The 25,360-nt window shown below is 40.6% G+C and overlaps 1 protein-coding gene across 9 annotated transcripts in view; it reads left to right on the top strand.

Annotated features, from left to right (window-relative positions):
• The window catches only part of prdm16 (PR domain containing 16), a 171,989-nt gene that overhangs the window by 27,934 nt on the left and 118,695 nt on the right, over positions 1-25,360 (top strand). The window contains exon 1 of one of the 9 annotated variants that reach the window (XM_075476448.1): positions 10,703-10,782. The exons of 6 other annotated variants lie outside the window; for them this stretch is intronic. Coding sequence is in view for 1 of the 3 variants with exons in the window: in XM_075476444.1 (XP_075332559.1) it covers positions 17,657-17,669 (13 nt within the window). In the remaining 2 variants the exon portion in view is untranslated. Of the gene's footprint in view, positions 1-10,702; positions 10,783-17,583; positions 17,689-25,360 lie in introns of those variants that run through there. 2 more of the 9 variants (XM_075476444.1, XM_075476447.1) reach the window with 2 other exon arrangements.

Genomic DNA, 25,360 nt, shown 5'->3' with positions numbered 1-25,360 from the left:
GTCCTTGCTTTCACAATACACCCCTTCTACCCTTCACCCTCCCCATTTATCGTGACTTGGCTCCACTTAACGACGAGGCTTACACCTGCTTACAGGATTAAATTAATTAGCACGAAAGAGGGATCGGTGGGGGTGGTGAAGAAGAGGAAGAGGCGGGGGTTGAGAAGGGAGGACGACAACAGGGGGTTAGGAGAAAAGTACAGCAGGAAGAGGGTACAATAAAGAAGGGGCTGCTTGGTGGCTGGTGCTGGGCCTCGTGTTCTGCCGGATGCTGGGGGTGGTGATGGGGCAGGGAGGGGGTGATGGGTTGTTTTCAGCTGAGGAAACAAGGTTGTGCTGAAGAGAAGCCGAGACTGAGAGACGGCTGGTCGGTTAGTTGCAGCCCCAAATGGTCTCCTGAGCAATGTTTGGGTGTGTGGGGTCAGAGGTAACAGCCTCCATTGTGGAAACTTGTCTGCACATCAGCAACTGTGCTACTTATTTCTGGTTCCTAGAACAGAGCCGAGCACTGAAGAGCAGTGGTTCTCAGTCTTGAGACACAAACCCTCTCTTGAGTTTTTATTCAGTCTATTTTATGACATGATTCTAAAATATTAAAAAGATGCATTTTATATTATCATCTTAAACTTTTTATTTTGCTCTTGTGAAAGATTTGCTTTTTTAAAGCCCTGTGTAAAACCTCACGTTGATTTAAAAACTGTCCTCAACTCTTCTCTCCCAAGTAAGATCACATATTTTAACTTGTGATCAATGCACTTTCTTACACTGTACATTTCTAAAAGCAATACATGAGAATGTATGGGCCTCCGTTTAGGCTGGGCATTCCTGCGTCATCTGTCTCATTTCTCATGGCCTCAGTCTTCTCTCCATCCCTCTATCTCTGTCCTTCTCGGGAAGCTAGATGTGTGGTTAGAGGCCTGGATCCATCATGATAAGCACTTACAGATGGGCCTCTGCAAGCAGTCAACTTTTTTCATTTCAGAAGTTTGGATGGTAGTGCTCTCCTCTTTGTATATATGTGAAAACAGGGATACCAAATTAGATTTGTATGTATGCAGTGAAACTCATGTGTTTCCTCGCAATGTGTGGATGATTGAATTTAATTCTTCTAACTTAAAAATGGGGAAAAAATTGCTTCACAAGCAATCACATGCAGATACACATACCTTGATGATGTGTTTTATTATAATCATGCCTATTGATACAGTATCAGTGTTTTGAAACAGGACATTAAAGTTCTACCTATTCAGTCGCTGTCCTTCAGTCTGGAACAGAATCCAAGCTGGACATGTAATGAACATTTTTCACACACACACACACACACACACACACACATACGCACACACTCACACACAATGGCCCTAGTGACATATGTGGTGTGATCCAGCCCTTTGCAAGGCAGTGGTCACTTCAATCCTTTCCATATGACAGTGCTTATGCAGGACGCACATAATGCTTGTTGATCCCTGAGCTGCCATCTAACAAACTGAAAACGCACAAAGACCAGAAGACACACACTGACACCCCCCTCCCCCCGACTTCCACACTGCCAGGCTTAGCACATTCCGTACCTTGATTAGCAAACGGCTAAGCTATTTGCTTTCCCTTATTAGCGTGTTGTGGAGTACACTCGCTTTGTGTTTTAGCAGTGTGTTAGCAGAGCAGGTGGATTGCAGCTCAGTCGGACTGACTGGGGTGTGTGAGCCACAGAAGAGAGCATTGGTTTGACAAGCAAATTATTCTTGGGTGCATTTGTATGCAACATTGTGGAACTGTTAAGGGAAGTTAATGTACACTTTCTTATGTGAAAATAATAAACATTTCTTCTTTGATGTTTAAACAGTCGATTATTAGAGCTGCACTTGTGGAGCTGGCAGTTTGGGATTATGATGTGCTGGGGTCAGAGGTTTTTCTTGCATACTGTTCAGAGCGCTTGTACGTGTGGTGGTGTGTGTGTGTGTGAGAGAGTTTACAGCTGTGACAGCGTGTGGCCTTGCCAAATCGGGCCTCATGCTGATAACATACTGACAAGATACTGGCAGACAGTGTTGGTGGATTGTCACAACAGCTTAGTCCATCAACAGGTGCAGAGCACAGGCAGTAAAAAGCCACAGACCAGCAAATGAAATATATTCTCACACTGAACTGATCGTGTCAATGTGCTTAAAAAGTACATGGAGATATTCTTCAACAACAAACAGCCGAATGATTTTTATTTAACGCTGGAGATCTAAAGTGTAGGTTTTTTTTAGAGCCCTTAACCAATGTAAAAAGGGAAATAAAAAAAAGTGGGGCAACAAAGCGGGGGGAAAAGATAATGCAGTCCTTTTTAGTTTAAAGTTGGGATGCTGTGTAAAATCGAAAAAAAAAAAAAAAGGAAATTATTAACAATTCTCATAACCCAACATTGGAGGAACAGTAGAGCATAGAAAACATATAAAATGTTAAAGGTAAGACACTTGACTTTTTTTATTGAAAATATTAGCCCATCTTGAATTTGATGACAGCAAAATGTGTCAAAAAAGTTTACCACTGTGTGGCAACCTCTCTTCTTTTAACAACCGTCCATAAATGTCTGGGAACTGACCAGTTGCTGGACCTTTTGGAGAAGAATATTGTCCCATCCTTTTCTGGTTTTAGATTCCTGGGTCTTCCCTTTTGTATTTAACCATTTTGGCTCAAAGAAGTTGCTGGCTGTTCTGGATCAAGTTCACTAATGATCACATTCATTATGTTGTAGATGATGGTATATCCAAAGTCTACACAAATTCCTGTTGAATAAGATTATTCTACTTATTTATTTTTTTAGTATCACTTGCTTTTACAGCCTTTGGTTGCCTTATACCCCTGTAGATTATATCAGACATGTTGCTGCAGACATGGAGCCTTCTCTTGATATTCTTTTCAAGTTTAACTTTTCCATTTTTTTTTCCTTCCTGCATCAGTAGGATCTCAGTGCACAGAGTTTAGAAGGTTCATTGGCTTCCTATTCCCTCATCCCCTGCTGAATGCAATCAGCAGACACTGCTGGTAATAACTTTCACTCATACACTTTTTGCTCCTCTATCTTCTCCCTTTGCCTCCGTCATTTCTTTCATTTCACATCCTCTACCTCTCTTGCCTCCGATGATATCCTTGTTACCCACACTATTGAACAAAGGTGGGTTTAACCTGGCATGATAAATTACATGCTCACAATTAACTTTCACTCAGGTGAAGTTTGTAAATGAGAGAATAGGGGTGCAGGAGGGATTTGGGAGAGGAGAAAAACAACATCAAATATGTCTACTAAATATGTTTTCTTACTGTGGCAAAAGCATATGCTTATACTGAAGTGCCAGACTATTTAGCAACAATAGTAATTATGACAGGAAAGAAGGAGGACGCAAACAGATGGTATTGTAAATCAGAGCAACAACTCCTAATGGGGAGGATGTGGATGGATAGGCCAACAACAGTTATACAAAACACTATTCAACAATGTAAAAGTCAGCTTTGTTCTGTTACTTTAATCTTGCTTTTATATTTGAAACCACAATGACAAAGTTTTCCAAATCTTTAGATCGACTACTCTATCTCGATTCAGTTCTTTGACATGTGTAAATTCTTCATAAAGAACCATGTATTCTGCTTGGCTTACTAATCCCAATATTTATTCCAGATTATGCAGAAATTCAGTATTCTCTGTCACGCTTCTTTAGATTTCTTTAAATTTACAACCTCACACCTTTTAGCATAACTTTATTCCTTCCACAGCCCCTATACAGCACATCATCCAGAAAGAGAAAGATGGGTGACATGATTTCTTTGTTGAGATGAAAACATATTCAAAAGACTCCTGAAAGACCCATTGTAGAGAGGTTTCAGCACACCAGAATAAGAATTCATTTGACCAGGAAGAATACTTATTTCCTTAGAATGTTCTTTACAAAACATAGTTTTATATTTGTACAGTATATCTTTTTTTTATTGAACAAGCACTTTAATTCACATATTTTAGGATTGCTCCTTTTATTTTCTTAAAATTGATCTTTTGAAACATTGTGCATTTGAAAACCACAGATAATCAGAACCACCAGCCTCTTTCAACAAATCTTTAGCAGCTTGAAAGATCGTAAGGATTTACTGTATTTAGACGGGTGCAGAGAAAGCTACTAAACATACAATATAGACAGTAAGAATAAATAAATTAAAGAGTAATTTGATCACATATGGCAGACAATTTGAACAACTTCCAGGAGCAACTAATAAAGTAGGACTTAGTGACACATTCTAGTCTCCAAAGAAGACAGACCACCAGCGACTCGATGACACTAACACAACTAAAATAAAGTCCAGTTTTTACACATTTTGGAAACTTGGAAAAAACAAACTGTCTGGGAATCTGTAGGATCCCAGAATTATGACAGAGGAGAGTACGGTATAGATTATAAGCTTAAGGGGATCTGACAGGTTTGGAGGGGTACATCCATGTAGACTTATTTGTTTTTTAATATTTGATTTTGTATTTTTTAATAAGAAGAAAACCAGAAGAAAATCTAACTTCAGTATAATTGTTGATGAATGTTAAAGTTCTAGTATAAATCATAGGTGTAACATTCTGAAGCATTAACCATTAGGTCAAATATAAAACCCAATCTACTTCCCTGCTGAACTCTCTAAATTGTTGACCAGATAGTGTTAATTCTACAAATTGGTGCCTTTGTAAATAAAGGGTATCCAATTTTTATCAGAATTTTATAACAGGAATTGTTTTAATACCCAGCGGTCTACAACTGACAGATATATGATTCTAATCTGTCCAGGAGTTTGATCTATGCTGTCAAAAGCAACACCATCTGATAAGAGAGGCATGAGGCTGTAACTTGACAAGACAGTAAGAAGATCATACTTAGAAATCATAGTTTGGCACAGAAATAACAAGAATAATACAATTTCTGTGGTATCGTAGGCATAAAATGAAACAGTCCCACGCAGTATTTTTTTAAATCAAGTATTAAGGTGTGGCTTCTTATAACAAGTAAGATCAGGTAACGATAAATGTACTATATTTTATACTTCAGGTGTAAAACAAAACAGTTTACCCGATATTAAGGAGTTCATGTTTCATGAATTGTCAAATGAAAGACTGTCTGTGATTGAAGATATTGCTCAATGGGTTTTAATGTTAAGAGGTACGGAACTAAATTTGTGTCTTATCATCTTCATTTTATTGCAGATAAAGTCTAAAAGTCACGAGTTGTAAGTTTGGCTGCAGCATTTAGAATTGGGTTTATTATAAAGTCTTCAGAAGAGGTAACAGTATCTTAGGCAAAGTCTTGGACCTGGTGCTGTGTACAATATCCCAATCTGGAATGGGGAATATGTCATGTTTCATCAGAGCTTGTGGCTTTTGCTTGGGATACTTCCCATATGGGAAAACGGGGTCAAACCTCAAACACAAAGCCAGAGCTAACACCTTACAGACTTATTATTTAGCCTGTTGTTAAATATGTCTAGTGTTTCCCCATCTAAAGAAATCTGAAGTGAGATATAAAGTGGAACTTCTAAAATGAACTTGCAATTAACTAGAGGCTAATCTGTAAGATATAGCAATTTTTTGGCATATTGCTCCTTTGGAGGACTTCTCAATTGCATTTTTATATTGTTAACATTTACAACATTGTGCTTTGTGGTGTGCAGCCATTTGTTTGTCTGTCCTACATGATCCAAATTATGTCATTAAAACAACAAAAGTAAAGGTGGCAGCCTCCAAAACTGGCATTTGCCCCAGCCACGGGATGAATTGCGCACTCAAATTTAGTATCAACGCAGGGGGCAAAAAAGACAAAAGCAACCAAGGGCCCAATGGCATCAAAGCAATTAGTGGCTTCCCAGGTAACGCCCCCTAATTCTGCCCCATCCTCATCCTCTCTCCTCTTATCAGCCTAATTGAAGACAAGCTCTTTGAGACGGACACACAATAGAGCCAACGGTAGAGTGGCATTTGAGACTCAACGGGTGGACTAGAGAAAGAGAGATGCTGGGGTATTCTATAAGAACCCCCAACCACCTCCTCATCTAAATCCCCTTCTCTCTCTTTCTTTTATCCCATGGCGTCTCATTGAGGGCCCTACTTGACATAGCTCGACCTCTGAACCCAGAGTTTATGAACTGAAGCAGCAGCTATTTATTTGGTGTGGAACTAATGTGTAGCCCTGCCATTGAGTAGAGATTTGAGGCGATGTTAGTATTGTGTTTGAGTTGCTGTGTGTGCTTGGATAAGCTGGTGGTCAGCTGTGCTAATACTATTTCAATACCACTGACAACTGGGATTGAGTGAATTGTCATTTGTCAGTAAATAACTGAAGATATGGCAACGGACAAGTCAAAAGCTATATTTTTTTTCTTTTTCTCAAATAGGGTTACTCCCCTAAGATTAGTCTCAGTTTGTACTTTATAAGTTAAATCTGTATATCCTTATGAAACAGTTCAACAATATGGGCCTGTACAAGGGTGAGATTAGAGGTTTGAACTGTGATCTTTTCAGATATCACAAACCAGACTCATTTTCAACTGGGCGAGATCACCATGGCACATTATCCTGCAAGGTTAATCAACTTTGAAACAAGTTAACTTAGGAGAATCTGATTACAACCACAAAAGCAGGCTCTTTGAAAAGTGGAGAGTATTCCACCATTCAAATATCCAAGCCTCCACCCACTGAGCAAACAGCGGCAATCTTTATAAAAAGATCAGCGATCATCACTCATAGTTCAAAGGTGAGATTGTCAAGTCCTTCTCCGTGACTATTTATCATAACTTCCTGTTGTGTTTTGAACCGACACACTCGCTGTTCTACCTGTGTACCTTTTTAATAATTCAACATTTAACAATCTACTTTTACCATTCAATATGCAATTTACCTTCTAAATGTGTAAATTCAAGTTTCATGTTTAGACATAAAGTCATTGTGAGTATGGGATAATAGAAGTTTCACAAATGAATTCAAGACATTAGTTCAGAAGTGAGAATCCTTAAATATGGTCTTAAAACGGTCCAAGCGTACTTAAACTAAAAAAAACGACAAAAAACAAATGTATCAATAGGACTAGTGTCTTGCAAAGTTGAAGTCACAGATTAACAAGCCATGGCATGTCTCTGTACTACCTGCTTATGTTTATTTGTAGGTGTGTGTCCAAAGAGAACAGGTTAAGTTTTAAGTGATTGCGTTGTACCCGTCTCTTTGGAGGACATGCAGCTTCAAGCAAACACAGAGCTCTGCTTAAACAAACAGGGGAGGACAGGCCAGCAAGACTAATGATGGGATTCACGCAGCTTACATATGCATGTATAGACACAAGCATGCACAGATGCACGTTTACACTCACAAACTCAATGGAGCAAAGATGAGAGGAATTTGTCCCCGGAAGAGGAGTGGCTGAGACAGACTAGTGATCTCTATAGGAGGATGAAGAAAAGGCTTGACTTTTTATTGTTGCGTCCCATCTCTACTCATTTACTCTGAGACTATAAACAGGGAAATTACTTCTTTAAAATTCAAATACATTGGTTTCAATTTTTAAATCTCTTTGGTATTGTGTTTTGGTTCTGTGTGCGCAGTCTAGCTCGCATTCGAGTGTGTGCACATGTGTGTCTGCGTGTGCATGAGTGTACGCCTGCCTGAGCGCCCTGACGGCATTGTGTAGCAGAGTCCTTGACAGAAGTGAATTAATCAGACCCCTCTGGCCCATTTGTCTCTATTTGAGGAGCTAATTGGAAAAGAAGCAGGTGTTAATAGAGAGAGGAGAAAGCCAAAGTAAGGGTGTGTGTATGAGTCTGTTTCTTGTGTGTGTGTGCATGCATGCATGCATGAAATAGAAGTCTCAGAGCGAAGTTAAGCAGACTTAATTAGGCATGTTCAGGCTGTAGCCAAACCGTTGTATTTCTCTCAATATCTGAGGTGAAGGCGATGCAGCGAGCTTGAGTTAGTGAGAGATGTGGGAGAAGAATTGATGACTGCAGTCAGCCCTTTTGCGTGTTGTCCAACTGCCTGCTTGAAAAGGGGAGTGATACATTAAACATTCAAACTAAAACATGAGCGTGTCCACACAGATGCAAGCAACCACACAAAAGTTGCATTTGGGATGCTGTTTAGAGTGGGTGTAGTGTGCACATATAGAGGATGACGGCCGCTCCCCTATGCTCTGCAGATATTTACCTCCACTGCTGTTGTCTGGGATTGTTTGTTTGAGATGCTCAATTGCGAGTGTGTGGCAGGCCTGTGTCCTGTCCTGCGGCAAGCAGGCGATAAAGTTTGAACCTGTTTGGGAGCTCAATCAAAGGCCCCACTAGCTCGTTAGCTCCCTGCATATTTAGCTGTCTAAGTGATGTCAGCAAGTTTTAATGGACGGCAGCTTTTCTCAATTACGCAGGAGGGAGGCAAGCAAACTGTATCCAGTGCTGTGTGTGTGTGTGTGTGTGTGTGTGTGTGTGTGAGAGAGAGAGCGAGAGAGCGCGTGCATGTGTTTGATGTGGTGTTTACTCAGTTGAAAGCTGTCTCCTGTGTGGTCTCTCCACAGAGTTATCCCCCCTTCAGATCACACACACGCTCACCTGAGGCAGTATATGTATGTTTGTTATACACAAATGTGTCTGCATGTATTTATGGAGACATAGAGGTGTCAGTACAACATGTGACACATCTTTATAAAGTTTTAGGGCGCATTCTCGATCCCCAAGATGTCTGGTTACAGGTGTGCACACAGACATGTAGAACCACACACAAGCACATATACAGATATTCAAGACATAAACATACAACAGATCTTCCATAATATTTAGATATTTCCCAACACGCACAACTCCAGACATGTGCACGCCCATGTAATACACATGAAGACATTGTTCTGACTTCTTTCCGTCTGACTTTCTATCTGTTTTTGTTTCACTCACATACACACTCAAGAGTAGCTTCAGTGCGTCAACTTATCTCTGATCTATCCAACCATTTGGACAGATGAACAGCTGAGACTTCTGTCTCTTTCTGGGTCTGTAAGAAAACAACATGGTTAAAAATAATTAAAACATTTCTAAATGAATTTTACTTTGACAGAGGATGCTACATTTTCTAAAATCAAAGAAAAATATGTTTTGAAATATTTGGGTTTTTTTTACAGATAAAGTATAAAAAAAAGTTTGATTTTGGTTCTATAATTTACTGTATCAGGACCAGCTTTGAAACAGTATAACAATCCACTGACTCATTCATTTATCATTTGTTTATTTCCAGTTGTCTTTTGCAGACATCTTTAAGGAGAGTATTTATTTCTCTTTTAACTTAACATTTATTCACTACGGACTATCTCATTACTCTCATTTCTTCCTCTTGAATCATCCTGTCTTCATTCTTTCCTCCACCTTTCGTCGACACCATCAGTTAAACACAAGCAGTGCTTCACTGTCAGAGGTGGAGAAAGCTGTGAAGGAGCCATGTGATGTTTATTTATATGTGCTATTACATATTTATTTATTTAAGGAAAGTTTTGTCTAAAATGTTCAAAGCATGTGGAGTTGTGTATGTGAAGGGTGTGTTAATGTGGCAAAATATGCATCTGTGTGAACATTCTGCCCTTCTGAACCTGAGATGCCCCCTGACACACACACACACACACACACACACACACACACACACACACACACACACACACACACAGACACATGCAAAAACACACACTCTCTAGTTAGAGGTGGGATGGCTGCAGGCGAGGAGGCAGGTCGGCAGCGATTAAAGGAGCTGTGTGTGTAATGGTTGCCATGTGCGGACCCATCTCATCCACCATTACACACACATGCAGCGCCCACCTCCTGAATCCCTCCAAGATACCGTACACTTTTAAAAACATTAGCCACTAATGCTTTAATGCCCTCGTGTCGACGTGGGTTTGACTGGAGCTAAAATGGCAGACTCGGAGGAATGTTGGCTTGTGTTTGTTTTATGTAGGAAGACGGGCTCTGGCTTACTTTTGTTTCAAACGTGATGGAGCTGCAGCCAAGCTACACATGTGTTAAACACAACAATAATGTTAACTTGTTATCTTTTATTTTCTTTTTTCAAAATTCTGTTTAATTAGTGTTGTCGTTTTGAGTTTATTTACATCGTGAATACTGATGTATTATCTATTTTTCTTTTTTTGGGTGAGATCATTAATCACGCGCCTCCATGCAAAATGCAGACCAGTGTGGACATTTCCATAAGAATGGTGTGGCCATGCTGCTGAGAGAGTAATGACTAACGAATGCTGGGCATGGCTAGTGGCCTCTCGCAGGAGTGTGCCAGGTGTTTATTCCAGCATGAAAAACAGCATCTGACCTTGAGACGGGTGGCTGAAATCTGAGTTGCGTCCGCCACGTCTAAATGTCGGGCACCTGAAAAAGTCTGAAACTCCTCCTCTCTGATCCTCCCTCCTATTTGCTCTCTCTTTCTCTGCTGCGTACCTGTTGTTCCAGTCACCATGATATGTCAAAAAAAAAAAAAAAAAGTGGGAAAGCACCCTCCTTCTGTGTCTCTTCCGTATTCTCCTCCCACTTTCACCGTATTTGTGCACACAGACCCTTTGGTCATTGGACACTGAACAGTTTCCTTGTATTTGAACTCGGTGAATGTAAACATGGCAAGAGAGGGCGCAAAAACACAAGTGTTATTGCGAAGGTTTCTTTGTGTCAACATCTTGGCTGTTGGTTTCCATCAGAGAAAAGCGGGCACAGTCCAGATTATTTACTGACAAAAGGAGAGGCATACAAGTGAGTTATTTAACATACAGTTAAATTTTTCATGCATTATGGTTAACTAATCAGTAAAAGCAACATTTTTTGTCACGGAAGGGGGCTATGATTCTCCTGTTAGTTCCTAGTTAAAAGACGGGTATGAAAAAACACATTGTTCCTCTAAGACTTGAGGATGACTGAAGAATTATCCTGAGAACAAGCTCTTAATGTGAACCAATTTTGGCACTGAAGAGTTTAAGATCAAGTCTTCCAGGTAGCACAGCCCTCATTTGGTAGATTTGCTAAACATTGTTGGTCTCTGTTGGCAGAAAGAAGCATTCCTTGATGTATGAATGATTTTTCTGGAACGTGTTACTGGAAGGCAAGGCAGTGAGATAGACATTTATATATAGTGAAACCCCACCTGATCTGATACACATGAAGACACACACACAGACACACATACATGTTAACCAGAAAGTGTAAGGTGTGGCCAAGAACCACAAGAGGAAAAAAAAACATTATCAGCCCCACACTTCTCAGCTCAGTTACACTGTGAGAAGTAATTGTTTCTTGGATCCTGATTAGTAATTTAGAGTAGAGGGTGATAATGAGACTGCAAGTAACTTGGCACTTGAGGGCAATTAGCAAAATCAGATCGAGGTTAATATAGACATTGGAAGGTGCTTTGTCACTTTGTCAATGAATAGACTGACATTTCTTTTACCTCCTGTAGCTGAATTCACTGCTGTGTTTACATTTGAACCAATCATCCATTATACTTATACTTTAAAGACCTTAACAAGTTAGGAAATCTTTTACTGATAAGTTGCATGCTAATGGCCTCGAACTAGTTTGATTTAACCGATTACTCCTCTGTATATATGGAGGGGCAGAGAGGCAGAGAGTGTAAATGCTTGTTTTTGAAAGGTACAGAAGCCAGGGTAGATAAGCAGAGAAGTAAATTTCCTAAAACATGGTGAAATAAAAGCTCATGATGTTTTTCTCTGAAAATAGTTGCATGTAAAGCCATTATTCATAAAACAAAATTGTGAGGGGCTGCTGCTGTCCACAATAGATCGCTTTAACTTTTTATACATGAAGTCGATGAACTTCTCACCTCTCTGCAGTTGGCTCCAATCTATCACCCTTCCTATTTAAATATTGACCAGGTAGGGATCAACTTAATCAATATAGAAAGAGCTCTCTCTTTTCCTCCCTCTTTGTTTGACTCAGTTTCTCTCAGTCACTCTCCTTCACAATTGACTTGTCCCCCGGGTTTAGCAGATTAATAATGCCTGTTCTTTCACCATTCAGTGGAATGCAGAATTGTGTAGAGGTCCTTAATGAACTGGGTGGCCAGTGTTGGCCTCAACACCAATTAACACAGCTTTTAATTATGGCTCTAATCAGAGTAGCAGATGACGAGAGGCCCTGCATCTCTGAATACTGGTGCCCTGCTGAGACGAGCAGATGCAAGCGAACATTAGCATATTGTGAAAATAAAAAAAGTTGGCTTTATGAGACAATATCTGTTTTATTTCAAGCGACACTCATTCCTTACCCAGCTTTCTTTCAAATTTTTTTCTAACTTTATTTTATTGTTGACCCCCAGACCTGTCTGATCCAGCTAAGGGGGATGAAAACAGATCTGGCCCCAAAATAGCCCAAACACTTTTATTTAGAATCTCGAAGGCAGTGAGTGAAGGGTACATGTTGCCTCCATCCAAAAACATGAAGCAACAGGAAGAGAATGTCTACTGGAATAGTCTGCCAACTTCCCAAGCTGAGGGGAAAAATTGGTATTTTTATTATGAAGCGAGGACTCTTGACTGTTTGACTTTGAGCTCATAGAAAAGTTCATTTCTGTCTCAGGGGAAAGACGAGAGACAAGTGACCAGCCAAAGTTATGAAGATGTCAGTTTTTAGTGTGTCCCTAAACTTGTACATTTATCTAGGAGTTCTAGTTTTCATGATTTCACTTTTAATGTTTTCGCAGTTGTCTAAGAAACAGAATAGCTGTCAGATACAGTGCTTGATTCTTGTAAGAGGGCTGGAAGTTAAGCTCTTGAGAGTCTAAGTGCTGTTCTGGAATAAGTAGGACCGTCAAGAGGACCTGGAAAAGGACTTTACCAACACTCTCGCGTCTCTGGAATGTTACTGGGGAATATTTAAGTTTGGGCAACAGGATGAATTAGTAATAATGTGATCCTCCTCCCATATGAACTTTGTTTTCATATAATAATCCATGTATTGTAATACTGGAACACACTTCAGTGTGACATCGCAGGGAAGGTCAAACTTCAGGTGAACTGTAAGAACTGAAACAGTGGGTATATTCCATTTCTGCAATTTATATTGCTGATGGAAAACGCCATAAGCAGTCACCTCTCACAATCTTATATGTTACAGCTTTTGATTTGTGAGGTTATGGATCAATAGCCAAGGTTAGACGGCTTAATTATTTCACAACTCCTAAATGTCAAGCCAAAAATATGGTTGCTTTGGCACCTATACATATGTATGTGTTGCGTGGGGTTCTTTTTTTTTTTTTTTTTTAAAAGCTGATTTGTTATCATCTTATGTGCATGTGTTTGTATGTATAAGGCCAAGTTGTTTCCACATAAGGCCCCAGTTCAGAAACTGCAGTTGAACTTTCTTAGAGGAAAGTAAAGCAGATCTGTCACATGCTGTGATCTCTTAGCCTAGCAAGCCTGACCCCTACAGCAAAAAGCTGTACAGGGGTCTAGTGAAGCTGGATAGCAGTGTGGGCGGGATAAACGGTTGTCTGTTAAGTTGCCTCTGCACTCAACGCCACACAATAGGATGGCACAACAACCAATCAGAGCGATGAAGAAGGATTACGTAGTCAGCGCGACCCATGTGGAGACCCATGAGTCGTCCCACCAACGGAGCAAGCTGGTAAATTAAACTTTTACCGTACCCGGTGGGCAAAACTCCGAAAGCGTCCTTTTTTTTCAAGAAAAATTTAAGTGCAGTTCTCTCAACTACACACTGAAACGTCGCACCTCTGTCGTCACTAGGTAGCCCGGCCTCCGACCCCGCTCCTCACGATTTGATTGGCCTGATTAAGTTTCGATTTTCAGCCTCGCAAAATGACCACAACTGACTAGACTAGCCCGGGAGCAAATTCAATTTGCGGTCGCTAGGGGCGTCTAGATTTCTAGGCTAAAGATCTCTATCTGTACATGACATTTTTTCTGATTCTTTTATTCTCTGTCCTCATTATTTCATCTCCATTCCTTTCTTCTGCCTGTCTCTTTTTTGCATATTCACTGGAAACTGTTAACAAAGATCACCTACTGTTTCTAATCAGCTGCCTTTGTCATGCCCCAGTACCAGAATATGGCTCACACTGGCAACCCTTACACACACGCTCACACAAGGAAAAGAAATGCCTACTCTCTGTCCCTGCCTTTATTCCTACATGCATGCAATCTTGTGCACATACAGACAGCGAGATAGCACAGCAGACGGACTTAAGAGTGAGAAATACAGGAAGGCTGATAATAAGGTAGACAGACAGACAGAGAGAAGCTGAGCCCAGAAAATGACCCTCTTTAAAACCTGGTAGAAATCACAGCCATCGGCACGCTCAGAGCTGGCATGGCAAACTGTCGGAAAACGGCCCGTCCATCTTTTAGGTCTCAAAAGCAGCCCTTCTTCTTGGTCTCTTTCCTTCTTTCTCCTTGTTCTGTGTCTCTTTGTCACTCTCCAACTTGGTTGTACTTCCTGTAACCCGGGTAGCCTTTATTTCTTTCACTGAGAGAATTAGTTCGTAGTTGCTCTGCAGCTCCCAGTGCTTTGTCTTACTTTAGTGTCTATGGTCTCTTTTAAGGCTGTAGGCAGGAAGAGAAACTAAAGTAGATTCAGGATAGCTGTCTTCCACTCCTTTAGTTTAATGTGTTAAAATGTATGTTTCTTTTTCCATATGTAACTGTGTGTGACTGCTCGGTGTGTGTGTCATTATGCAGTCTTGAGTATCAGATATTTTATTGATACGTTTGGGAAGATGGAATAGTATTTTAACTTTTCTAAATCCAAGATTTTTCTTGCTAGCCACATATCTTATATTCTATGAGATAGGAGAATCTCTTCATAATTAGATGACTGATTCGGCCGAAATGAAAAAAATATCAACAAACAGCCTTTAACATTAGCTGGGACATGCTTAGGAATTACTTTCTTCCACTGTCCTTTGAGCATCTGAAAAAATTCAGGTGCATTTAAAAAGTCTCCTGATTTTTTTTCTTTTTTTTTCTTTTTTTTTTCATCACCTGCTGTGTTTCATTAAATCAGCTTAACACACACACAAGCCCACATCTAACCTAATTAAATTGGCCTGGTTAAGCAGCATGCGTAATGGCATAGCAGGGGTAGGTGTTAAGCATGTAGAGGAGGTGGGGTGTTGCAGGCTGGGGGCGCACAAATCTCAACTTAAATGCAAAGAGATTAGACAACTTTTGCAAGATATTAGCTGTTCAAAAATGAGAAAAATGTCCCTAAGCTTCTTGTACAAGCGCTGGATGTGGACAAGGCCTGCTTTTGTTTCATGGGCACAGACATGGAGTGTGTGTGTGTGTGTGTGTGTGATGGCTGGGAGTCATCAAGCTTGTGATGTGCAGGTTGCAAAGACCAGACTGATCCTGTAAGTGTGGTGGCTGCATAACCATCAGGCCAGGCATTAGTAGGCAGATTATAGACTTTGCTCTTGTACCTAAAAACCCGGAAAAAAAAAGAAAAAGAGAAATTATACATAGAGGAGAGATGATACAATATCAGGCTGATATGGGAGAGAGGCAAAACAATGGAGACGGCAGACAGAGTTAATTGATTGATTTTTGGGAGGAGTTTAGCCAAATTAATGCAGCAAAAATTCAAGTCTGAGTTTCTGAAATGACAGTTTCTCCTTTTTGTCTGACTCTCAAACAGTAAACAACAAAGAAGCGGCAGTGCAGACAGTGGACCCAGGGGAAGTGAAAGATAATGCTTTTTCTAGAGCTGACAACTGTTCCACTTATTTTATTGCACTGTAAGTGTAATAAAAACCTTTCAGAGTAAGAGGCTGATAAGAACTTTTTATATCACACCACCTGTTCAAGAAGCTTGAAAATGTAGAAAAGGGTTCCAATCTTTTGCAAATGATTACTAATGGCAGACATCACTCATGTACCGTGACTCTCCCTGTTGCCGTCATGGGTATGTCTGACTATGGCATAGTAACGGGAACGTTGTCCATGGGTGAATTTCAGAAGATTGTCGCATTACCAGACTGATCAAGTCAGCAATGTGGGGACTTGATTCAACAGTAGCTGAACAGGAAGGTGGGATGACATCTAGAAAAGGACCATGGGTCAGGGCTTGAATCCTGGCCAGCTGCGACAAGGAACTACAGCCTCTGTGTAGGTGGCACCAGCTTGACCAGTTGAGCTACGTGGTGTCCCATCATGAATGATTCCTAATCATACAGAAAAAGAAACAGGAATGTTAATGAAATTCCCCAAAGCTCATGGATCCATTTTAACGACATTACATTTTCAATGTGTAATGGACAAAGTGACCACCCACAAGTCACATTCACTGTGTCCACTGGAAGTGAAAGTTTTAGCTTTTAGAAACACAACAAAATAGTCCCATCTGAATTACTCAACACTAAGCCACAAAGACTTTCATTTCACTTGGAAACTAATCATGACTAAACTAATTATTTTTCAGATCAACAGATGATTGATGATTTTCCATATCTGTCCATGTATAGAGACACGTCAGTGTGTGTAGTCATACTGGGTTTGTTTTAAACATGCAGTGAGTGTATTTATATGCAGCTGTAGTTTGTTGTTTCTGTAGAGCTACAGGGACAAAAGATAGATAGAGGGAAGACGAGGGGGTATTTAACGAAGCCCTCTGCATGTTAAGGAGAGCCACCACAGTTCCTGGTGTGTGACATGGCCCGGCCCCTGTCATCACAGAGCTCCTGTTGGGGTTGAGAAATGTCCACCTCTGCCCCTCCATAACCCCCACCTACTTTCCCTCATCACCAGCTCAGAGAGAGGTGGGGAGACAGTCAGACAGACAGAGTCCAGACAGAGGCCATGTGAGTGTGTGTCATATGGAACAGATTTAGTGCTAATGACCCCCACCACCTCTTGCACCTCCCACTCTGTGCCCACCCTTGCCACCCATTCCTCCAAGCCCCACCCTGCATTGCTTCATCCTGGCCAGTATCATCCCTTCACAAGGAATGCTGTTCTGTTCCAGCTCCAGTGTCCCATGGCTTTACACATTCAAGCAGCCATTAGCCCCTCTCCCCCCTCCTTGAAAGGGGAATCAGCCCGTTGTCTCTGTCATAGGGTGGGTGCTGAGGTGCTGTTGTAGGGAGCATAAAGTTTGTCAGGTTTGGACAAGTGAATGATGTAAAACAAAAGTAGGAATACTCAGAGTCATGGCTGAAAAGGTTTTTTAAAAATGTGTCAAAGTGTCAACAAAAGATGGATTTCTTGTTTCCCAGCAACTTGGACTTAAAAACTTACTGTACTGAAAGCCTCCAAGTCACATTCTTACCAATTTAGGATTATAAAATCCCAACCAACATTTTTCAACGAAGATGTGAAGACAATGTGCTAGATTTTCTGCCACTTTGAGACTTGACCTCATCATCGACCTTCACCCAGCTCATCGGTCCCCTGCACTTCCCATATCTGTGTCCCATTGACACTGGCATTCTTTCACGTTAGCGCATCGCAGCGCTACAGATAGTCCTGCCAGACACCCGCCCCCCCGCACTCTTAGTGTCTCTCTGACACACAAACACTGTTAATTGGTAACCAGAGTTTATGGGTAGCTGGGAACTCATAGTTCGGCTGCGCTGTTCGAAGACGCGTGAGATAATATGTCGGCTTTCGGTGAGTTATGACTAGACGTGTGAGTATTCCAGACGCATGTTCGAAGTATGGCGATGTATTTGGGGCAGCGCATACATGATAAATTTGAGGTTGTTTTGTGTCATTTTTGTATCCTCTAGTTTTTGCTGAGTAGAGTGACGATCTTGCGTTTAAACGTGGACCATCTGGGATAACATTAAATATTTGTTTGTGTATCAGCGTGTGTCTCGGAGGGGGTTTGCACGTGAACTTCCTTTAAAGCTCAGAAGCTAATGGCAGTTTTCTTCCGCAGCTGAGTGCTAACATTTTCAATTGTCACATGTACCAAACATTGATCCTTTCTTAGCCCGCTGAATCTAATCTTATTCATTGCACAATAATCAACTTGTTATTTTAGTGAGAAGTTATTTTCCTCCTTTGGCTCTTCAATCAATACCAATAAAGTGTCTAGTTATCTATTTTACCCTCCTTCAACAACTAGGAGATCAATACTCATCTGTCACGGTTTCACCACTGAATGTTATCACTTGTGCTGGAGATTAGCTCGCCGTAGCATCTTATCCTGACATTTTCTGTTAACACGAGAGCCCCGTCTCTCCCAATGGTCCCATATCCTAAAGAAGATGTCATAGATTTGCTGAGCATTATTGCTGAAAATGGAAGACGTTATGTTTTTAATTCTTCCTTTCTAGGTGATTATTTGAAATGATTACAGTGTAGTTTTTTTCTCCTTTTGTATTTAAATATGTTACAAATAAAGTGCTCTTTATAAAAAATTATCTGTTAAGCTTCTGACTGCCATTTTAGGGCAGTTGTTACCAGACCATATTTAGTTTAGTTACATTTTACTCTTCCATTTTGTGATTTGTTTTAGTTGTAAAGTAAACTAGTCCAAATGGGTCACATGATCCTGTGTTTCAGTCGAGTGTTATTTTGTCTGCTTTACTTCCTTACTTGATCTGCAAGTTTGATTCCGCCACAGATACATTTTGTTCTCAATTATTTGTAGAGAGTCTCTGCTCTGCTCTGGGGGGTCTGTGATGACTGTTTCATTCCCATTTCACATGCCATTTTCCTTCTACTTCCTCTTTTCCACTTACTGTGCAGTTAACCCACCTGGTTAGCGTAGAACCCTTGCTCTGTCACATTGGTGTGGAGGGTCATCCATATCCCAGACTGTCACTGCACCCAGCCAGGTTCATCCTTCATCCCTTTCTCATCTTTCAAGCCCTGACCACTCTCCTCCATCTGTCTGTCAGGCCAGGACTTGACCTATCACCTTTGGAGGCCCGCCCGCCCTTGTTACCCCTAACCTTCTGTTGATTGTGTCACTAGCCAGTAATGGTTAATCTGTGTTTTTTTTCACATTTCAGGTCAAACTGATCACAGAAAATGCATGCAAGCCTTTGGAATTAGATGTAGAAAGTATGTCAGGGCAAATACTAAACTAATGTTCCTCTAATATTTAAAAAGACAGGGAAGTAGTCTGGGATTTGAATGATACATTAAGCTCGGTTGGATTTGGGAGTGGAGTGGAGATGGAGTAATACCACAGAGTATGTTCAGGTCAAATTATTTTAAATATGAGTAATTTGGACTTTAGAATTTTAAAGTAATGTAGGGATATTTCAGTTTGCTACCACAATGCTCTTAAGACAAATGATGGTCTTGTTTTGTGTCTCTAAAGATGCAATAATTTACCTCCATCAGTCATGGTCTCCACTTCTCAAGAAAACATTCTCGTTTTGTGAAATAACACCTTAACAGAAGTGTTAAATCAAAACAGTGCAGGGTTACATTTCTTTCATCCCCGTCTTTCTCTTCCTGTTCATGATTTCTGCATTAAGTCCAGACTGATGAGGTCAATTTGGACTGGTTCTCCAACCAGCCCAGTTTGATTAATGGCTTTAGGTAAGGTAGCATCAGTGCTGCCTTGTCCTTGTGTTCATCACACACTCGTGTACAAACACTGACACACACACACACACACACACACACACAGAGACATCGCCACTCTCTGCCACCAGAACTGCCCTGTAATTGATGACAGAGGTCTAACATTTGCAAACCAAATGTGGAAGAGAGAGACAGAGCAAATTCCACTTTGAACACCTCTCCACCTATCCCTCCTTTCTTCTTCTCCTCTCCCATCTATCTGCGTCTCTACCTCCTCTCACTGTCTATATACCCACTCTTTCATTAGCCGTTTGTCACATTGATATGAGGGGCCAGGGCAGCATTGTGACATGCTCAGGAGGCAGTATAAATATTTGATTAGCCCTAATGGAAATCGTCACTGTGCGCTAATTGCACCACACATTATCTGAGGTGCAGTATCAGCAGCGGACATCCCCTTTGATCCTCCCTCAGTCTGCCGCTCTCCTCTTCCTTTAAACCATCTCGGCCTCTTTCTCTTTTGTTTATACAGTTTATTTTGGGTCATTTGTCATTATCTGACCGCCCCCTCCATTCTGCCTTCCTGCCTTTCCTTGTCACCAGACTCTTTCTTCGTTATCTTTCTTTCAGCGCATGCTGACGTCTCTGTCTGCCTGTCCTCTCCTCCTTTTTGTGTTGTGCATTGTCTTCTGCGGCCCTGCTTGGCACTATGAGGTAGTTGAGGCTAAATAGCTGCAAGGGCCACATGCTCAAAAATGGATGCACACAGAGGACCAGAGGATAATACTTAAAAGGACAACAGTGCGTCCCACTGCCACTCATGATGTTAAACCTGCTGTTAAACAGATATGAAATAATACAATAAAATGACTGTAAGTAGAATGAATATATATATATGTGAACATAGATATGTATTTTATCCACCAAACATTTTAAGTAGCTTAAATGCATAACAAAGAATATTTAAGGAGAAAGGTGGCAAAAAAGCTTTTGAGTCGATATCTAAACACATTGACATGTGTTATGTTTTTTTTTGGAAGAACTTTGTGAAATTTATTTACTTAACAGTAAGTATCGGTTTGACTTCAGCCCACTTCCTTCCTGTTTTTATGATCAAAGTTTGTACTTAAAGCAGTCGTTTATGATCTGCAGACAATATGATTTTTTTCCCTCCCTTTTTTCAGTCCTCCCTTAACCTCCACCCTGCATGTATTTACTTGTTGTTATTTATGGTGCGTCTCTTGCGAAGATCTATCGCATTGTTTGGTTGCTCCCCTTTTCTTTCTCTCACCCTCCCTCGGACGTTTCCATTTAGCCTAAGACAAAACAAGTTAATGAGATCGGAAGTGCGGGCCTATCAATGGGGAATCAGTATTCAGATCAAGACCTTGTCTGGACACAAACAGCAGGAAGCCAAACAAGACCTCAGCACTGCTGAATGGGAGGACAGGAGAGGGGAAAGAGAGACGGAGAGAAAAGGCACAAGTGTGGGTGAAAACTTGTAGTATGCGGGATGATTATACACACCGTAGGGGTGCTGGAACAGTTCTGTATCTGGGTTTCCTGTCATATTTGTTAATATTATGATGCTGCCTTGTATGAATAGATATTATGCAAATATTTTAATCTAATTTGGGTTTGTGTTGTTTAGTTATTGTAGTTCATTCAAGCACTATTATCGATGAGATGAGCACACACACCTCAACGTGTTCTCAGTGATCTAAATAAAGGTCAAGTGAAACTCAGGGGTCCACTAAGTGGGCCACTTTCACTTAACAAAGGTGTGGCAGTGAGCTGCTTGCTGCTATTTATTGCACAAAAGAAGGAACTCTTAAGAGTGTTCAGCTTACTTTAAAGTCAGACATGTGGCTTTTAACGGTTGATAACAAAAGCATGGTTTGTGAGCATTTCAACAACTATTTCTACCTACCACAGCCCGATGATCTCTTATGTAAGTACAACACAAAATGATCAGGTCAGTACACTCTTTGTAGAATGTGTTGCTTCTGAACTAACTAATAGGAAAAAGAGCTCACGCTAATACTATTTTTTACATATTTTTAGACATTGCTCACACATACACTGCCTAATGCACTAGCAGGTATGGAAGTAGTGGAGAGGAGAAGGGAGAGTGGGAAGCAAAGGTCCCATTATCTCGTGTGGAGGGCCACCTGAGCTAAAGACAGCCATTTGTTCCCAAATCGACCTGTCGACCCCCACCTAATTACCAGCCAATTATTTCTAAATGGACCACGTTCACCCCACACCCTGCTCACTTAAAGAGGAGAGGGACAAAATTGCCTGTCTCTCTCTGTGTCTCTCTCCATTTCAGTTCAGCAGTGCCTTTCTTTTTTCCCCCCTTTCCTCTTGTTTCAACATTTTGTGCCTGGCCAGAAGTGTTTTTGAACATACTGTTGCAGGCTTTGAGGTCAGTTGTCCTACCATACAAAAACATGCTTCCTATGTATTCCCAGTTCTCGCCGTCTTTTATATGTGTGTGTGTGTGTGTTTTTAAATTAAGTGGTTTAGTTTTGGGAGGAGTTGAAATTCAACCTCTGATTAAGTGTATGTGGATGTTTATATGCCTATAGATACCTATGCATGTACATAAGTATTGTATAAGGATTTTAAAGAACAGAAAACACAGCTACTTGAGAGCATCATATCTTTATATTCTGGTTGTGTCTCTTCTATTTTGCTCTCCGTCTCTCTGGCACCAGTCAGTCTCAGCAGGCCGATGTGTATCGATGAGTCCGGCATGCAGGAGCCACCCAGAGGAGAAGAAGGCTGTGCCCCTGTTCCCAGAATTCTTTGTGGTTGGCTTCCATTGTTCACAGCCACTTGTATACAGTATTGTCAGACTGATTGTGGGCTTCTGCTCTCCCTGGCTACGAGGACAGCTAGAGAGTAAGCAGCGCAGTGCAGGGAGACGGAGGTAGAGAGGATGAGGAGGAGGAGGAAAGGAGCATTGTGTCCCATGCTCGCCATTCTCCTGCTTTCCCATCTGTTTCCCTCTCTTCCTTCCTGTTTCTGTGGGATAGAGAGCAGATTAGTAATAGCTCTGCCGCAGCTCCTAATAGGGGAAGTCATGGCCGGGAAATACGATGGATCGGTTTGAGATATCATCTGGCTGAGTAGCGCAATAGTTTTGAACTCTGACACCTTGCTACTGCCAGGCTGACTTTGATCGCTTTGTAGTTGAGTGAATGAGTGTGCATGTAGAATTGGAATACACATAACTTTTCTCTTGTGTCAGAGATTCAGCTCCGTTTAGCTTGTTTTGATTTTTACTCAGTTGATAAAGCCTGCCAGATTAGATGTTCAATGAATGGAGCATCCAGGGAAAAAAAACTAACAATTTGCATACCATTTACAAACTAGTGGTTTTCAACATTGATATTCTGGTGGGTAAATAGTTTTTATGACCAGCTGTTCTACTGGCCCACAGTGGAGTTCATTCCTCAAAACTTTGAGAAGAATTTTTACATACTGTAAGCTGTAAACAGAGAAGGTTTCCAAGTAATTTTATGTGTGTCAAGTATCCATAATAAGAGCAGTCATTCTCTTTGTTCTCAGAGCATTGTTCTGTGTATTAATATAAGAAATGTAATTATAAGAATTATTAGACATTGGTTCTGTCATTGAAATGTCCCAAAAGTGTTAAAATTACCATCAAAATGCCAAATATTCTCATATTCATACAACATGTTTTATCTGACCAGAGGTCCAGCATAACTGTCTATTCTTTTGGTTAGAAAATGTTTTTTTATATATATATATATATATATATATATATATATATATATATATATATATATATATATATATATATATATATATATATATATATATATATCTATATATAATATCAAAATAATGATCATTAATTTCACAAATACAACAGCACCAGTCGATATATTCAAAATCTAATACAATTGTAACAAAACTTAGATATTGAAAGCATCATAAAGTTGAATTTCCTAAAGGCCTAGTGGATATAAATCCCATATATTTACTGGTTTTTGTGACCCTCCCTTTATAGTCTATTTTTTCTTTTTGCATATAACCTATTGAGTGCCAGCTTAATATCCCCACAGGGATTGTTTAGCCTCAACTGATCTAATCTAATACACATATTCTGGAAAGTTCAGAGGTACATGGCTTAATGTGTCTGTGTGTGTGTTCCGCTCATTGTGGGCTGAAACGGGGCTGCGTACCGGCCTCCTGGCTGAGTTTGAAGCTAAGTGGATTAGCATATCTCCCATGTCAGCTCCATTCACTGTGACAGCCTGATGACATGGGACTGTGTGATGGCCGTGACCCACCTGACGCCCACAGCCCAGGCCTCCCAGCAGGTGGTCCCACTCTGGGAAGGTGAAAGATAAGAGAGTTTCTGCAGAGTTGAGGTAGATGGCAAACATAGTTTTGTCTGCATCATCTGTGTCTGAGCTCTGGATAATAGACGCTTACTTTTGACTTCTTATGAAGCACTGGTGTCGTTTTTATTGTTTTTTAGGTTTGTTTTTAGTCTCTGCACACTATTTGTCATGTTAGGCCTATGAAATCACAAGTTAAAAGACGTGAATTATGTGATAGATATTTTTCCAACAATTTTGTACTTTGGGTACACTGCAGGAATCACTACACATTTTGCATGGTGCAAGTCTATTTTATGACCCTAATGTGGTCATCATTTAAAACATACACAGCTGTTGAGCTGGTTAATAAAGCAGATATCTATTCGGGCAGTAACTTGAAAGAAAATCAGAAGCTTTTTAGACAAAAATTGATCCGTCTAAGTTCAAACCAAGCATCAGAACAAGGAAGAAAGATGATTTAAATTACTTTGAGCCTGGCTATTGGTGCCAGGCATGCTGGTTGGAGTATTTCAGAAACTGCAGGTCTACTGGGATTTTTACACATCATCATCTTTAAAGTTTACAAAGAGTGGTCTGGAAAAGGAGAGAACACATTGACCTAGTGGCAGTCCTCTGGATGAAAATGCCTGAGGGACAACAGAGGTCAGAGGATTGGCCAGGTTGATTCGAGCTGGGAGGAGCAGATGGGCCACAGCAACACAAGACTGCACCAGGTGCCACTGCTGTCATTTAAGAACATGAAGCAAAGGCTCGAATGAGCTCACCAGAGTTGGACAATGGAATATTGGAAAAATGCTGCCTGGCTTGATAAGTCTTGATTTCTGCAGCAATAATCAGACAAATGGGTCAGAATTATAGATTTTGTAACATATTTTGTAACAAATATTCAGGCCTCTGTCTGTGCATATTATTGCTCTGAGGGATGTTTTTTGGCACTATTGAATGTTAGTCCCAATTTAAATACCTCCTTTGATAACTACTTTCATCAGGAGGCCATCACAAACTTCATATCATGTCAGACTGGCTTCTTGAATACAGATCTCAATTCAGTTGAGCACCTTTGGGTCATCCCTCATAAGCAGTGTATTTTCATAAGATTAAGGCATCACCAGAAACCTGAAGGATGACATTTATTGAACATTTTATTTCAGAGCCTTCATGCATGGGTCCACCCTCTAGTGCAAGGATGTACACTACTCTGGTCAAAATGAATGTTCATAGTAAGCACATGAAACGGCACGTTTGAAAGTGAAAGGATTAAATCATAACACACCATGTAGTTGTTGGATGTCTTATGCTGCTTTTGTTTAAAAAGAAAGGAGATATGATGTTCAATTGAACTCGAATTAACTGAATTTATTCATACTTTGTAACAGTCTTGCAGATTTTCTGTCCGTTCAGCTCCAAAAGGCCGGGGGTTTGCAACTAATTCATCAT

This window comes from Odontesthes bonariensis, chromosome 10 (genome assembly GCF_027942865.1).
Source record: "Odontesthes bonariensis isolate fOdoBon6 chromosome 10, fOdoBon6.hap1, whole genome shotgun sequence".
Lineage (NCBI taxonomy): Eukaryota > Metazoa > Chordata > Actinopteri > Atheriniformes > Atherinopsidae > Odontesthes > Odontesthes bonariensis.
The sequence above is the reverse complement of the archived record's forward strand: the minus strand, read 5'-3'. Positions and strand labels throughout refer to the sequence as shown.